The sequence below is a fragment of the Solenopsis invicta genome, chromosome 3 (assembly GCF_016802725.1).
Source record: "Solenopsis invicta isolate M01_SB chromosome 3, UNIL_Sinv_3.0, whole genome shotgun sequence".
Classification (NCBI taxonomy): Eukaryota; Metazoa; Arthropoda; class Insecta; order Hymenoptera; family Formicidae; genus Solenopsis; species Solenopsis invicta.
Window position 1 is genome coordinate 30,506,912 of NC_052666.1, and position 13,480 is coordinate 30,520,391.

The following is a 13,480-nucleotide window of genomic DNA, read 5'->3' on the forward strand; positions in this document are numbered from 1 at the left end:
TTTAACACAAATGTTGGCGATATCAAAATTTGTTGGTGAAATTATCCACCGAATTAATATTGTACGAGCAGGAAGACAAAACGAGATATGGATGTGCGAGAGAGACGGCGTGCAACGATGACAACGCAAGAGATAAGAGGCGAGCGTTCGCAAAAGAGTGCATATATAAAAGAAACATATATATTGAAGCGCACCTTTGCCTAATTTTGGCGGTTTAACGTCAGTCCTTAAGTACGAGTCATCTGTAACGGCAGGTTGAGACACTTGAATTTTAAAGGACACGCGTTTTATTAACAGCAATATAAAGGTAGAGACAACGTTAAATATATATAATATATAAATATGTATAAAAATATATATATAAAAGTAGATAAAAATTATATAATATCTATATATATATATAAAATATATTATATACATATAAATATTATATATATGTATACATAAATTAATTATTATATTTATATATATAAATAAACGTATGTAAATATATAAGTAGCGGTTATACAGTGATTCGGAGGTGAATAGAAGATAGAAGAAGATGAGAGACACACCTGGCAGTGAGGCAGAGCTGGAGCTAGAATGTTTGTCGAACTCGTCCCCGGCGCCTGGTGTGTGCGTTAGTCGGAATAACAAAGCAGTTGTACAGCAGGGTTTCAGGAGAGTTCAGTCCGTGAGACTACATCGCTACGGGCAACTATATGCCGGCAATTATATATAGCGAATTTAACTCAATGTCCTCGGAAGCGGCTTCTTGAGCGTGTTACGCGAAAATATTTACTACCGTGCGTATTTAAACTTAAGACAAAGCTCGCTGACAAAGCCAATTACGTTCACGCGATCGCGTCTCGTTCAAATGACAAAACTGTTTAATAACAATTCTGAATATCTAGTAATTTGACGGAATTTAATTTCAATTAATTTACTTTACTTTATTATAGTAATTTTAAACATTCCCGTTACAAAATTGAAAAGCAGCAACAACTCTTAAGGGGTCATCTTGATCAGATCTAAGATAAGCAGAAATTCAAGATTAAAAAAAAATTAACTATTGCATATAATTGATATTTTACAGACAATGTACACAATATGTACATGCAAAATTGTAAATTTTCAAAGTGATAGAGCTTAAAATAAAAGCTGTACAAACAATTCTTTGTAATCTACAAAACTCTTTCTCGCCGTAAATAGGTATAAATTTTTCTCGAAAATTAATAGTTTGATTGATTTCATTTTTGGCAGACATATTCTTAGGAAGATTATCTATCGTGTAGCGTACGGATTTTTCGGCATGTTAATCCATTTGTTTATAATAAATTTTTTAAGTTCGATATTTTAAGTTTAAGGCAAAAAGTAAGCTACTTTTTTCAAATCAATCTCTTTTTTACAATTTTTAAAAAAAGAAAATCTGTATGCCACACGATAGATAATTTTTCTAAAAATATTTCTGTGCTAAAAATGAAGTTAATCGCGGACTATTAGTTTCCAAAAAAAATTTACACCCGTTGCGGCGAAAGAGTTTTGTAAGAATTACTTGTGCAACTTTTATTTTGGACTTAATTACTTAAAAATTCACAATTTTGCAATAAATATTGTGTATATTGTATCTATAAGATATCACTTAATTATACGCAATAGTTAATTTTTTAAAAATCTTGAATTTATACGTATTTTAGACCTCGTCAAGATGGTCTGACCTCTTAATTTTTATAGAAATGATTCAAGAAAATAGTAACAAGTATTATCATATAATACAGAAAATGTATACACTGAGAAAAAAATAAGTTAATTTAATTAAATTTTTCATAAAATATTTGAGTTAAAGTTCAAGCACATTTTATTTATTTTATGTGTTAAATAAAATGTATAAATATTAAAGTTCAAATATCTTCTGTATTTAAATTCAATATACATATAAATACTTGATCAGACGAAATTTAATGAAGTTGAAAAATTTAGTCTAGCTAACATTTTTTTTTTAGTATATCACGAACGTTATTCAATTTGTCCTTTTATAGAAACGTTTCATGTCATTCTACATTATTTTAATAAAATTACACTTCATATTACTGAGTGCTCTGAAAATATTGCAGAATGATAAATCCGAATTCTCAAGCGTTAATTCCATTTTCGAAACACGCTGGATATGAGTAATGGCATATTGTTACTGGCGCGTAGCTCACGGCATAAATTCTTCCAATATATATGTATATCTGCATGTATATGTATGCAACACATATGTATGCGTATGCACGTTTACATCTAAAGTTGTGTCGTTGCAGCGAATCTCGGCTTATCTAGAAGACGGCCACGACGTTTTCCACGAATCATAAACCAGAAATATAAAACGACATAAACGCCAAAAGTTTTTTCTCCTTTTTTTTTGTACAAATACTAAATATTTTTAATATAGCTTTATTTCCAGCTTTATTTTTATTTGTTCTCGTTTCTACTAACAGAGAAAGAGAGAGAGAGCGTGAAAAATTTGGTTTTTCTCGAAATTATATTAATGATATTATTTGCTTACAATTGATTGAATTATATTACAAAAATTAGTGTGACGCAATATAAATCGGCGTGGCCGCCTTATTCTCAATATCTAGCTATTGACTATTGATTCCGATGTATTTGCGGTATGATAATGTTACTAAAAACCGTGATTACAGATGATCTGAAAGTGGTCGAAAGACGATGAAGATGAATAGATGAACAGGCACGGATGAAACGAACAAGATGAATGTTAGTAGAGACTACTTAGTATGAGATGCCTAGCAGTCTCGTATGCCTCTTAGCTGAAACTATCTTAAGTGAATTAAGTGAATGCGCTCTAAAACTTCTGTAAACGTAAGCATTGAAAGGGAACTGAACGAGGTGGCATCGCTAAACAGCTAAATCGATCGTCTTTGCTCGGACAAAGAGCCCGAGCCCGCAAGAGTGAAGCTATTACGGCATTTACGCGGCTCGTCCCAGAAGCAACAAGACTTTAACGATTATCATTCGCGATCCTTTGTCGAAAGAAATTGAAAAAAATAAATCATTCTCGTTGCGTCCTGAGACAAGCCTCTCCTCTTATAGCAATACGTTACCGAAAACCGTGGTAAACGACGTTATCGCGTGAAAGCGAAATCGAAGGTACGGAAAGAAACCTGGAGAGGAAATGAACAAAAAAAAAAACAAAAAAAAAACAAAATGCGCGAGTTTTACGGGACACGTACCTGCTGCTCTCGCGTAAGGATCACGTCCCGGCGGGACCTGCAAGTACTCTCGCGGCGAAGGACTGGTGTGCGGCGCGTGTGTCAGGGCTTTTTGCACGAGCCCGGTCAGATTGGCCAGTTGTCTCTCCATGTGCTCCACCCTTATCCTGTGACAGATAATTCTCGGTCAGGCAACGGTCACGTTAATGCTTATCTGTTGCACTAAAAAAAAAAGATGGGACAGCTCCGAAAATTTATACGCCAGGCGTTCGGCGAACACGACACTTGCTGGATGCTGCAAGAATCATGGTTGCTTTAAACAAACATTGCGTATCACGATCTCGTCAGACAGTTTCATGCGCTAAACGACAAATAATTCATCGGATACGGAACAAAAGAAATCCTTTCGCTACACAAGATGTTAAATGGTTGCAATTGAAATGACATATTTGATGCAATAAGTGAAAGTTATCAGCAATTAGAAGCATTTAGATTTAATTTTCTTTCAATTTTTAAGATTTTTATGTAATTAAATTTGTCTTAAGGGAATTGTCTACTTTGTTGCGTTAATTTTTTAGCAGATTTTTAAGAATTAAAAAAAAATGGATAAATGTAAAAAAATTATTTTTTATGTTTTAAAAATTATTGTTCAAAGATTCATTTCCCATTCATTTTAATAAAAAATATAAATAACTAATTAATTATAGATCCATTTGACATCTGCACAGTTTATTGGTGATCATGATTTCAGATTTCATAATAAATTGAAATTAAAAACTCAAACGTCATTTTAATTAAAAATCTTGCTACCAATAAATAAATAAATGGCACTTATTTAAAAAAAGTTTGATTTTTTACTATATTTTTTTCTCTTTGAATCCTGAAGTAATATAAAAAACTAGGTCAAGATAATTCTACTTCCGATAACCGCAAGTATTCTAATTAAAACGATGATTGAATTTTTAATTTCAATCTTCTGGGAAATCGGAAATTATAGTCGCCGATGAACCGTGCAGAGATCAAACAGATTTATTATTAATTAATTATTATTTATGTTTTTTATATAACAAAAATAGGAAATCAATCTTCAAGAAGTAATAAATAAAAAACAGCAAGAAATTAAAAAAATATTTGTATAGTTTTCTAAAAAAATTCCTAAAAGTTAGTACGATAAAATAGAAAATTCCCTTAATTTAAAATAATACATTTCTTGAGTAAATAAGAGATAAAAAGTTTTTAAAATAATGATTTCTATTGGTTCCGTTATCAAATGAGATTTTATAATATCTTAAACTACATCGTTCATAATGCTATAGTGTTAACAATGAAGATGATAATGATAAGCTGAATGTCATATGAAACATGATAGGATGATCGATGACAGTAGTTCTATTACGAAAAGCGAGATGATCGACGCAATCGATCAGAGATATTAATAATACATTGTACATATACTTATATAAAATATTCTTTAAGTGAAGAGTACTTTACTGGGCAAAAAATATAATTTTTATTTTGCTGAACACAAGTACACTTATCATTATAATCTAACATTTTGGCATTCGATCTATAATCGAGAGACTTCATATCACAACATACTAACAATAAAAACTGATAGAGCCTCTACTAAAAGAACGATTTTGCTAAAGCATCTAAAACTCTAATCAGATATAAATCTGAAAATAATTTTATTAGTAATTAAAGTAATTACGTAAGACGATCAAGCTGATTATTAGAGTGTCAAAACTTTTTTTGCAGCATTGCTCATCGTGCTTGAGCGTTTTACGTTATTATTCTGATGGTACAGCAAACTTAGTTTTCAGATCTGATCTAGCTAAATTTTTAACAACTTCAGCAAAACCGTTTTTTTCCGTGTACGCATATCCGTTTTCACCGGAAGGACATGAAACTCTTCGCAACAAAAAATAGAGAAAGAGAAAGAGAGAGAGAGAGAGAGAGAGAGAGAGAGAGAGAGAGAGAGAGAGAGAGAGAGGTCCTCTCTTAGCGCGCCAACATGACACATAGCAAAATCTTCATTTCCAAATCCATATTTCCTGTCAGTGAAATCGGATATGAGTTACATAACACGATGCTAATCACGTGCATCTATCGCTTCGCATGACAGCAGTGCCCAATCTACGTCATGGTGACAGTACATAAAATGATATACAGGGTGATAAATGTGACACGCGGCGAATCAGCGGTCGGGCTACGTGATTCTCATAGCGATCAGTTTCGACTTGATACAACTTTCGTAAAAGTCGCGCGAGTGAGTAAAGTAAGTTTGGACGGTCGACAAGTAGTCCGGGCTAATTTCCCGATACACACTCCTCGCTCTCCGCGAGTGCGGCAATTCCATCTAGGAAGTTCTTTTACACGAGAATGCTCGCGACAACCCCCGAGCGTCTACGTGACGGAGATTTCTAACAGATGTGAATTTCAAGAGAGAGAGAGAGAGCAATCGTGTAATGCTTTTAAGGTCTGCTAAATGTCGTTATCGACGCGTTTTGTGGGGAGAGATAGCTCCTCCGTTAAAATGGAAGTTATTATTGAATGCGAAGTTCTAGTATAAAAATTATCCCTCTTTGTGCAAAAGTAAAGTAAAAAATACCATTGGGATGACAAAGACTACATAAAAATAATAATTAATAATGATTAATAATGGTAAAGCAGTAATATTACTATTACAGTGATTTCTATGTGGATTAGTGCAGAAATACGAGAGACAAATATCGTTGATTGTCTCGTTAGCTTCATCATGGCGAGAGTGAAAACTGTACAGATTTTCGCGAACCGTCTGTGTTATGTCATTCGTCGAATTTATTCCGAGACACGTTAACAAATTTATAACTCACGATTGTATCCGTTTCTTTTTTTTTCGTGCAAAACACCCTGTATATGACCAATGCATTCTTGTCTACGATCGCTAGTCGGCATGCTGCATTCCACCGAATTGCAAGTTACACTTCTATATGTGGGTTATTTAATAAGTTTCGAGCCTAATAATGAAATACTTATATTTTTTGGCAAAATCAATTTTATTTTTCAACATAATCTCTCTTAGCTCAATAAGCTTGGTCAATGTCGTTTTTAATGCCTTCATCCCGTCAGTTAAATAGATTTGATCTAATACTCGTTCATGATGGCAATCACTTCATTGGTCGCAAATTTTTTCCTTCCAGCCATTTTTTCATGTTCGGGAACGAAAAAGTTGCACGTCAGATGAATACGGAGGAGTGAGAAACCATTTCAGAGTGTAATTCATGTAATTTGGTCATGTTGAATGCGTTTTTGATCCAATATCAGCAAACGCGACATCGTGTGGTCAGCGTTCTCATACCTAAATCTTCATGTAACATTTTGAACACGCGTTTAGAAGATATATCTGCGGCATCTGCTATCTCTCTGACCTTCAGTTTTCGATCATTCAGGATGATTTGATGCACTTTATCGACAGTTCCTCAGTCCTTGCAGTTTTCGAGCAGTCCGGACATTAATCATCAAAAACATTTGTACAGCCACGAATAAATGAGCAATTTTTAACTGTTGGAAATGAAGGAGCCAAGTCACCGTAAGTAGAATCCAAAATTAATTTTAATTTCTGTTGTGATCTTTCTTTTTATATTCATGTATTTAATTTTTTCTATCGTGAAAAATATACTGATACTGTTATACAACTGAGATGACTGTTAAAACAAACTTAAGCGTCGCATGTGGCTAAAAATTTGGGAGCAGCCATTAAAATAATACAGATTTCATAATTTACAATAATTTCCAACCAGTATCGATGTCATTTGTATGTTCAGGCTCAAAGCTTATTAAACAATCCACGTATATTCTTTGTGTCACAATAATTATGGCATATTTATACATATAATACACACATCCACACATTCACACACCACACAAACACCACACACACACACACACACACACACGCACGCACGCACGCACGCACGCACGCATACTTATTCATATATATCTTGTTTTTTGAGTAATAAAAAGTGTAATTAATTATTATGCGTATGTAGAACATTAAAAAATTTATGAACATTTTAAACTGACATACAGAACGTAGCGTTAATAATCACATCCATCTCATTATTAGTCCCTTTGATTAACTGAATATCAAATAAAACTTCGAAAAAGTTTAATTAATTGAAAAACAAAATATTACTTATGTTATATTAATTAATATATTTATGTAAAATTCAGATTAAATTAATAATAATAATATATATATATATATATATATATATATATATAATCTATTATTTGTGTGCAGTGCCGGATAAAAGCTGAATTTTGCAACAAATAAAAAAAAGAGATTTTATTCTTTTAGTAGCTCTTCTAATATTATTGCCAATTAATTTCATTAAGAATGCGTACGACTTAAGATCTAGTTTTGCAATCTTATGATTTGTCAGAAACATTATACAAACAATTTCTCCATGCTATTTGAAAAGTGGAAAGATATAAACTAAAATTTTTTTTTTAAGAAATCTGCAAAAATCATAACCGTGCATTTTAGTGATAAATACAATAAGACTAAAACCTTTGCACAAAACAATATTATTTTTTAATATTTTTAATAAAGTGTCAATTTAAACAAAATAAATATTATTTAGATAATAGATTGATTTAAAAATTCTATTTAATATTGTTACTTCATAATTTATACAAATATTTAGCCCAATTATAACAATGTAATTTATATGATGGAAGTAGTAATAGTGAATTCAATGGCTTCCGCTTTCCAAGTACACATTCATTAGAATCGTGCCACCGATCAATCCAACTTTGTCTTGCACAAGAGATAATCCGACGAAATTGGCAAAGTGACAGCTCTTCCTTTCTCTCTCTCTCTCTCTCTCTCTCTCTCTCTCTCTTATGATCATTCAATTAAGATATCCGACGTACTCTACAACATGCACTTGCAGGCGATTCGTTATGGACACAGTTTCTACTTCGCGTGGAAAAGGAAGTGTTAACGTTCGAAAGATAACGTAGTTCTCGGTCGAGAGAGACTCGTTATAAAATTCCTATAAATTACTGAACTCGGTAGAAAAACAATGAAAGTTTTACGAATGGAAATCGTTGGTGTTCAGACTCGAATCAGTCAAACTGCTATTTCACGAATACGAATAATTACATTTGTCTAACGATCAGATTAACTCCCGGAATGGCAAATTTTTTCAGGTTTATAAACGTTTTCTTTCTAGATCAAAAGTTTTTCTTTAAAACAGCTTATTTCGATAAAACCCAGGAAGCCCGTTAAACGACAAGATACCTATCAGTGCAAAATTTATGATTGCTTTGCGTTGAGAAAAAATAATAATGTAAACAAGAAATTAAATTAAATTCATTCGAGTTGACGCTACCACTCCCTATAAATAAACAACAGTGGATATTGCAATTTAATAAATAAAAAAGATCAATATTGCAATTTAATAGACAAACTTCGATTAATAATTAAAAAAAAATATAAAAAATGGTCGAAAATATTTCATTGCTCTTATAAAATAAGTTACATAGAAACAATTTCATCGAACGATGAACATTTTTTGAACAATACTATAAACAATAAAATATAATATGTAAATGCACTTACTAGTTAAATTATATCTCAAAACAAATAGAAAATATAATTCACAATAATTCTATATTTGTAAATAATTCGAATTGCAAGGAAAACATTTTTTTATAACGAGCTTTAATAACAAGCTTTAACAACTATCAATGTCACAAATATTTGCAAAGTTTTTATTCTCATGTAAGGAAAGTTTATTAATAAAAGATTTATAATAAAATAATATCAGTTTTGTTGTATTAATGTTATAATATATAAATCATATGTAACATTTCATGAAGCTTAAAAGATGTCATAATGTCGAATAATTAATTAGCATTCGATTTTTGACTGATCTAATATCAAAAATTTGAGACTTTTTCGTTGCAATCGACGTTTAATAAAATTACGTATGATAAAATAGCAACACCGAACGTATCCATCTTTGTTTTTTAATGACAAATCTAGGTATTAAACGAAGAGATAAACCACAGAATTTTCTTTCTGAACGCGAGAAGCGAGAAACGTGATTGCTTGGAAAATTTGTAACTGGTAGCTATATGCTTGTAAAAATAATGTAGGACAATTTCCGGGATTAAGAGAGACTTTTCTGCCAACAACAGTCCCGGATTCACTAGGAAGCGTTCCGCTTTCGGAGGCAGCTCGCTCGAAACGACACTCATGCAACTCGTATTCATTCGCAAACAGCCAGCCAGCTAGCTAACCAACCAGCCAGCCAGCCGGTCGTGGCACGATTCTCAAATAGTCTCAATTTTCTCTTTCTCTCTTCTCTTTCATTCTCTCTCTCTCTCTCTCTCTCTCTCTCTCTCTCTCTCTCTCTATCTCTAACGCTCTATTCATTTCCTTTTTATTCCGCGCAGGCAGGCAGGCCTCTACGCAAGACAAACACGCAGGCGACAGAGTGTGCGTGACGTGGGGTGCAGTACCGAGTAGCGTCGTAGCCCGGTCCACCGGGTGGCAGGGAGGCTGGCGCCCCCGGAGGAAACGGGGACCGCGGGGGACCAGACGGTGGACGCCCCGGTGGTTTCACGCCGTAAAGACTGTACGATTCCTCCAACAGCTCCGTATCGCTGCACCACCCACAACAGACATACACATCCGCGCTATCAGACATCCCTGTGGAGGAGAGGTCGCGACGCGGAGACCAGCGTCGAGTCGGTGGAGACAAGATGGAAAGGAGGGTGGGTCTCAGTCATTCGGGGGATGGGACTGGACACGACGTTTTTCTGGTAAAGGGGTCGTGACCGGGAGGAAGAGAGCTGGTGGATGGGGGTTTTCCGGATGAGCGGAGTTTATTCATACGGATTTGTATGGCGTCGCTGTGTTTACACGGATAGATGTACTGGATCTCTTATTAAAAAGACACTATGTTAAAGACATTGTAACAAATTAAATCGTGCATTTATATGCTCAGTCGACAATTTGTCAAGACGAAAAACACCACGTCCGCATTAGACGGGTGTACGGCAGTAATAAATTGCAACCGGTTACTTCATAAATTCAACCGGCTCCAGGATATTTTAAGCAAAGGGAGAGAGTAAAAATATATATTCTGCGTAAATGAAATATTGAACGAAATGTTGGACGTTAATAAAGCGAATGAAATGAGTCTCGGTGTAATGAAGTATCTAACGTTCTATCGTCTCGCATTCAGATAGTTACTCTTTCCCTATTCAAATTTATTGTACATATATGCAGAATACTCTAAACTCTTCTATATTTTCCTTTCCGTTAATGAATTTGTTCGCTAATTTAGAAATTAATCTAATTTTAGAAATTTAGTTAATAGCAGCGCAACTGTTTAAATTTAAATAAGGTCACTGCTCCAGGCGCTAAACAATTATATTGGTAAATGACTGTTCAAGAAATATATGAACATGACAAGATTTCAAAATAATAAATTGCAAATTAATATTCTTTTAGATCAAATTTTTATATAGTTTTGATTAAAATATCATTTTTTTTTTATTTCAAAATGTAATTAGATTAAAGTTGTTTCTATTTATCCTGATTGATTCAATTTCTTGTTTGTTCGTTGACTGATGCAGTGACTCGACGTAACAAAATCTCAAATAAAAGTTTAACCAAAATTAAACTTGCACTTAAACAAAGAATGAAATCTCTCTATCCATTTGCATTTTTAAGATATAATTGGTAAGGATTTCTAAGCTTCAAATCGTCTACTTGTTAGTTCAACTATCTTCAATTCTCAAATGTCATTTCAGTGAAAGGCAAATGAATTTCAAGCCAATCGTCAGAGAAATTCGCAGGTAAAAGAAAATGAGGAAGAAAGTCTGAGAAAATCTCTTCCGAATTTCGTAAAATTCCGTCAATTACGGTCACATCACCGCGATGCGATCGCGAGTCGTCTCTATTTCGGAACTCCGGTTACCTGGCTTCTTCGTCGATGACGGGCGTGACGGTCCCCGAGTATTGCGAGTAATACGGATCTTCGTAGCTGCTGCCGGCGCTGTAAGGCCCGGGTGGATATCTTCCGCTTCCGGAACCGACGCCGCCACCGCGCTCGGGGCTGCTCATGTATCCACTCTCCCCGTGTAGCCGATCTACGGAGATTTAGTGATTCGTATTAGTCGAGATCAACGTGAGAAACACCGTGAAAATTCTCTTTCCTTGCATCGCTGCGTTGTCTCTTTGCATTAGACTGGAAAATAATCAGTTGCTATGCACAAAGAAACTTATAATGACGTTCATGTAATATTGTTGGAAATTAGAAAATGATACATTTAGAAAGAAAGTCTGGTAATAATAGTCAAACCTAGAAGATAATTACTTTAGCGAAATAAATTTCAATCAAATGTTTGGTTAATAAACAAAAATTAGTAATTGTTACCAAATAAAATTTGTTACAAATAAAATTATTAGAAATAATTATCATATAATAATTTAGTATAATAATTACTGGTATAATTTCTTTTTGCTATATCAACCAAACATTGAAATTATTTTACCAAGGTTTAGTAACTATTATCTGAGCTTGATTATTATTATCAGATGTCAATTCAATTAAATGCGAGAAAAACACCAGCGGCAAAATATTAATTCTTAAACAATACACGAAATAAAACCAAACATACATCGTAACAAACGACTAAAGTCAATAAACGATTAATAAACGAGAAATAAAGATCAAAATCAACTATTTTATCAGTTATTTTAAAAATCGACGACAAAAACAATTCATACGCATATTCTACTTGTTTTACACAACGTTTCTTGTATTTTTCAATGGAGTTTTTATGAATGTTATTTATTTGTGGCTCGATACCTCCGTCGAGTATGAGTTTCGTGATGCGCGAAATGTGCAAATGAAATTACAATCAGGGAACCGTATCGATGAAGGAAGCGTCATTTATATCAGTCGTCATGATAAGGGAGGATGAGAAAAAAAATCTTTCACGATCGTGCTTCTTACGAGGGGCACACAATCTACGGTTTCTCGAGTGACAGCAGGAGAAGATGAAAAATGAGATGAAAGAGATGATTTGCTTTTCGTACATTATGATATCACACAGCGTTATACAAGAGGGAGACGACACACGTAGGATGTTTCTAAAGGCTCTTGAAGGATTTAGCTTTAGTGTTGGGAATATATATCGAATTACAATAACTTCATAATGACGTAATTGCTCCGAACTTTCTATGTACGTTACAATAATTTACGAACAGAAGTGCTTAGAAAATACAAATAATAGTGGTTTTCTGTTAGATTGAGATCTGCATTAAACTAAAACACCTCGAGATTTTGGTATTACAAATGGCATTAGAAAATAAATTATTGAAACGCTACGTCAAATATTTCCGATTGATTTTTGATTAACAGAAAATAAGAGCGAATAACTCATTTTTAATTAAATTTTTACTCTTTTACATCAATTTTCAAAATGCAGTTTCACCTTCAATAGCATATTATTTTCGTACAATATTCCGACATGTTAGGGACAATGCCCGAGAAAATTTCATGTTCTTTTTTTCTTCGCGCGACACGTTCATATCATCTGGAAATTTAGCCCGGCGCGAATTCAAAACATTTTAATTCCATTCCTATTTATTCCCAACACTGTATATTTTCCACGGTCTCGAGGTCGTTTAATTAAAACTTGGCTTTACCCGACTCGGCTAATCGCGACTGCCAATTTATGGTTTTCCAGCACTTACTGCGTTCCAAACACAGTGACAACGACCCTCGTGGTTCGGTATCTCCTTACGAATACGTCACATTTGTTACGTTTATGTCGATATGCTTGTTTAGTCTTCCTTACTCATAGCTTATCATTATTCTTCGACGGCTACCATTTGTAAAAGGTACAAAAAGATTTCTCATGATGTACGTTTATAAATCTCCGATAGATTAGCTCGCGTCTTAAAATTTGATTTATTGTACATCAAGCCTGCGGAAATTTATCGCTCGGATTATGCATACCGCTAAGGAAACAACGGTAAATAACCGCGTTGCTATTTTTTGCGAGTAACTGGGTTTTATTCAGTGGATTCTATTTCACTTTGTACACGCAAACGATTGTGTGTGCTGTTGTGCTGTTACAATATTTACAAAGTGTACGACATCTCTCTGTGTATCGGGTTACAAAAATCCTTAACCGAAAACGTGCGCGCTGTGAATTGTTAAAGACATTTCATAAATTTTATATTAATCAAAGAAGAATTTATTGTTGTTAGG

The 13,480-nt window shown here is 33.8% G+C and overlaps 1 protein-coding gene across 1 annotated transcript in view; it reads right to left on the reverse strand.

Annotated features, from left to right (window-relative positions):
* The window catches only part of LOC105204572, a 294,782-nt gene that overhangs the window by 38,292 nt on the left and 243,010 nt on the right, over positions 1-13,480 (reverse strand). The window contains 5 exon segments of the mRNA XM_026132063.2: positions 195-263; positions 555-608; positions 3,216-3,361; positions 9,711-9,854; positions 11,177-11,348. Coding sequence (XP_025987848.2) covers positions 195-263; positions 555-608; positions 3,216-3,361; positions 9,711-9,854; positions 11,177-11,348 — 585 coding nt within the window.